General features: G+C 45.4%; 1 protein-coding gene across 1 annotated transcript; it reads right to left on the minus strand.

Annotated features, from left to right (window-relative positions):
- Positions 1-1,928: 1,928 nt before the first annotated feature.
- On the minus strand, positions 1,929-3,367 carry LOC117862105 (transcription factor MYC2). The gene has a single exon (XM_072294592.1). The coding sequence runs from the start codon at positions 3,099-3,101 to the stop codon at positions 2,274-2,276; it is 828 nt and encodes a 275-aa protein (XP_072150693.1). The 5' UTR covers positions 3,102-3,367; the 3' UTR covers positions 1,929-2,273.
- Between the last annotated feature and the right edge of the window lie 1,506 nt (positions 3,368-4,873).

The following is a 4,873-nucleotide window of genomic DNA, read 5'->3' on the forward strand; positions in this document are numbered from 1 at the left end:
TAGACACTCCATGGGTCAACCTTCTATGGGATAACTATTATCACAATGGGAGGCTACCAGGAGAACAAAACAAAGGCTCCTTTTGGTGGAAGGATGTGGTCAAGCTGCTGGATAAATTCAAAGAAATTGCTTCGGTTAAAATAGCAGATGGATCAATAGTATTATTTTGGCATGACCTTTGGAATGAAGTGATACCAAGTCAAGCTTTCCCAGAGTTATATTCCTTTGCCAAGGACTGCAACAACACTTATAAAATAGTGATTGGAAAGTCCAACCTCATCCAAAACTTCAAACCGCCTTTGTCCACAAAAGCACATAACCAATTCTTAGACTTGCAGCATTTGATCTCACAACTAAATCTGGAAACAAATAAGGACAGCTGGTCATATATTTGGGGATCACCGATCTTCTCAACCAAATGAGCTTACAAAACAATCATTGGACAGAGAACCATACACCCAACATTTTGCTGGCTCTGGATATCACGATGTCAGAAAAAGCACAAAATTTTCTTTTGGCTACTTCTCAAGGACCGATTAAGCACAATGGACCTCTTACAAAGAAGACACATGCAACTAGAATCATATACTTGCGAACTATGCATTCGGCAGAAAAGAGAAACAGTCAAGCATCTTTTTTTTTGTTGCAACTTCGCCAAAACTTGCTAGAATAGCATTGGGGTAACATACATTTCGACAAGGTCAACATTGAATATCATCACACAGATCAAAATGAAATTAGGGGTACCCTTTTTCATGGAAATCATTATATTAATGACCTGGAGCATTTGAACAACAAGAAACGGATGGATGTTCAGCAACATTGATCCACTACCACAAACATGTAGAAGGAAATTTAACTCAGAGTTTAAAGATCTGTTTCTAAGAGCCAGGGCAAGACACATTCAGCAACTAGAAGTTTGGTTTCAATCTGTTTAATTCCTAGTTTCTCAAATCCTCTGTTTAGTTTCTTTTATTGTTTTGTAATATTTCGCACCACACCTTTAATTTTATTTATATAATCAGTAGGGGTTCGGAACCCTCCTGTTTCTTCAAAAAAATATACTCTAGTAGGCCCTAGTAGTCTATTCCCTCCATCTCGAAAAGAGTGCATTTCTGGTGTCCATATACATAGCCAGACAGAGGAGTAACTTTGGGTACATACGCTTAAGGCCCCACGCTATGTAAAATAATATCTTTTTTGTAAAGATGTGCAGGCCTCCAGCGTATTTGGTAAAAAAAAGTCAGGTTATTATTACCGTTCCAAATGGCTACAGTAAAATGAAATTGACTATAAGGTCCCTAGATTTTTTTTATCCCGCAAACTGAAACAGTGATTTTTTATTGATTTGGAAAATAAAATTAGTATAAATTATATTGGTACATTTGATTGCTTAAGGACAAAAAAATTTGGTTATGTGTGCTACCCTTATTTTGCTATATTTATTTTAGTGGTCAATTGACTCCAATTGCATAAGATTTTGAAATTTTCCAAACATGTCGTTCATTATTTCACATGCAAGAAGTTTGATACATCAAAGCCAACCAACTTTTTTTCTTATGCAATCAAATGTACCAATATAATTTATACCATTCATGTTTTCCAAATCGATAAAAAAAATCATCTTTCAGTTAATGGAATGGAAAAACTAAAATTCTAGAGACCTTACAACCAACCATTTTATTTGGCTATAGCCATATTGACAGTTACGTACGGGCTGCCATTTCATTTGGCTATAACTGTTTAAAATGGCGGTACATTTTTTGTGTCGTTGCCACGTTAGTTTACCGCCATTTCAAACGGCTACGAACCATTAAAATGGTCAGCTCTCCTACTGATCTGTTTATTTTTGAACAAAACTTTGTTAAACTGTTCAGTCATTCAGTGTATGAATTTCATTAACTGTACGGCACATGTAGAATGAACCATGCATGCTGCCTGTGTGCTGTGTCACAACACCCATTAAAAAAATTAGGAACAACTCATCCATCGACTGAACAAAGACAAGCTAGCGATTGGATGTATAAGATTGTTATACTACTTGCACGTTTTTTTCTTACACCACCCTGCTGGTCGATGAGATGGCCGGTTGATTATTCGACACGAGGAACAGTAGCATCAAGAACAGATTAAGCATCTGATTACCTGATCAACACGCGGATGTTAATTGTTGATTGACCTGATCGACGATGCATTTGGTTAGATTTAATTTAATGCTCTATTGATTAATAAGGCCGTACCGTAGAGGAAGGTCACCAGAGCTTCTTAGCTTGCTAGGCGCTCTCGTCCTGCTGCTGCAGGACGTGGAGCAGCGCGGCGCGGAGGCAACCCTCGTCCTGCAGCGCCACCGGCACGTCGACGAGGGCGTCCTGCACCGTCGCCGCGCCGCCGACGCGGCTCACGCACGCGTGCTGCACCGGCAGGTCCAGCGACCGGAGCGCGCCCATGAGGCGCGCGGGGGCGTGGCGCGCCGCTGCCGTCGTCAGGCGCACCGCCGCCGCCTCGCGCCCGACCATCCGCACCTCCACCTTCTCCTCCAGGTCCCCGGAGGCCGGGCACGCCGCCGGGTTCCCGCCGCCCTGCTTCCTCGCCGCGGCCTGCCTAGCCGCGTCCTCGAGCTGCTCCACGCGGCCGCGCAGCTCGGCGATGTAGGCGGCGGCGTCGGCGAGCAGGGACGCCTTGTCCATCCGGGACACCGTCGGCACGGCGGCGCGGAGGTCGCAGAACCGGCGGTTGAGCTTCTCCCGTCGCTGCCGCTCCGCCTCGACGTGGCTGATGGTGGGACCGTCGGACCGGGACCCGGGCTTCCTGCCCCGCCTCCTCGCCGAGGGCTCGCACATGGCGGCCGCCGCGTGCGGGTTACCGGCGGACAGGTCGGAGCCCGCCAAGTGCGAGCCCCCGGAGACCCACTCGGCGCCGTCATGCATGGTCTTATCGTCGAGCGCTTCGTCGCCCATCAGCCAGCATTGCTCCGGCAGGCCGCAGGAGACGAACTCGAGGACTGAGTGGTGGCCTGCCGCGTTGAAGAAGGAGGGCGGGGAGGCAGGGGAGCAGAAGGATGCTGGGGAGACGAGCTCATCCATGACGCCGTGCTGTTGCATTGTCACTTCCGTTTAGCGCTTCGCTAGAAATGGTCAGATATTCTAGAACTTTTAGAGGTGGTAGCACTCGGAGTAGGGATGGTGTGGTTCCACACTATCATATTTATAGCCCATGACACATTTGCAATAAGAACCTCGCAATAATAGAGGCTTCACTTGAAGCACCACTAAGGGAAACCTCGAATTTGCCGAGTGTAATAACTTCGCCGAGTGTATTTTTTCGGGCACTCGGCGAAGGGCCGGTTTGCCGAGTGTAATACCAAAAACACTCGGCAAACATAATACACTCGGCGAAGGCCCGGTTTGCCGAGTGCCGCCAAAAAAACACTCGGCAAACACCCAAAAGGCACTCGGCAAAGTTGGACACTCGGCAAACTGACGAGCACGTGACTTCCACGTGCCACCGCCGTCGCGACTCCGTGACGGATGTTAGGCTTTGCCGAGTGTCTACGGGGGGCACTCGGCAAAGCCATTAGGTTTGCCGAGTGTCGTGATGGGACACTCGGCAAAGCCAGTAGTATGCCGAGTGCCAGGGGTCACACTCGGCATACTATAGGGTTTGCCGAGTGTCTTTTGACACACTCGGCAAAAATAATTTTTTTTCCCTCCTCCACCCTCCAAACTTTTTACACTCTACATGTATGGTATTTGGCACTGCATGGTAGAAGGTGGACTATTTTTTGACCTGTTTGCTATATTTAATCAATTAATTTCATTTAGAGTAATTTTTTGATTTAAGTCAAATTTGAACTGCAGGTGATTGGAATAATGGAATAATATGAGTGGAAAAATCATATTCATGTTAGTGAGTCCAAATTGAGGTTCACCCAGAAAATGAAAAGGAATTTCGAACATTTTGCTAAGGAAATACGACTACGAACGTGTGGCCAAATGATTGTTTAATTCTCAAAAATACAAACGAAGTTTGAAAATCACGAGATTTTGCAAGATGCTATGATTTCATATGTAGAGGCTGTGGTAAAAAATTGACAAGGTTTCGTACAAGTTTTGACATATGATGTTTAGAATTCGAAGCATCTCCGGAGAGGATTCGTAGAAGTTGGAAGGATCCGGTAAGATTTTGAGATGAATCGATACATGTAATTCTCATTGAGTCCAAATTTTTTTTATAGGCTATAGAGAACATAGATTGGTTCATGTCAAATTTTGGGAATTTTTCAGATCCGTTTGGTAATTTTTATTCATTAATTGCACGTATATGAATTTAATAGATATAAATTTAATATGAGCTACAAATCCATGAAATAATGGTACAATATTACTTAAAAAATGGAATACGCAATGTTTAGTGAATTTGACTAGGTTTACACAAAGTTTACATACTTTTAATTACTAAAAGTGTTGTTGCACATGCAATATAGGTACGGTTTTGCCGAGTGTCGCAGTAGGGCACTCGGCAAACACATGGTTTGCCGAGTGTCATCGCTAGGGCACTCGGCAAAGTCACCCCGGGTCCACGTGGCAGCGTCAGTACGAAATTCGGGGAAAAAAATACACTTTGCCGAGTGCCCCGGATCTAGCACTCGGCAAAGGGTATGCCGAGTGCTAGATCAAGGGCACCCGGCAAAGGTGACCCTGGGTCCACGTGGCAGCCTCAGTACGAAATTCGGGGAAAAAATACACTTTGCCGAGTGCCCCTGATCTAGCACTCGGCAAAGGGTGTGCCGAGTGCTAGATCACGGGCACTCGGCAAAGGTTTCGGATATCCACCCAATCGGCTAAGTCCTCACGCACACAACCACACATACACG

This window comes from Setaria viridis, chromosome 6 (genome assembly GCF_005286985.2).
Source record: "Setaria viridis chromosome 6, Setaria_viridis_v4.0, whole genome shotgun sequence".
In the NCBI taxonomy this organism is placed as follows: domain Eukaryota; kingdom Viridiplantae; phylum Streptophyta; class Magnoliopsida; order Poales; family Poaceae; genus Setaria; species Setaria viridis.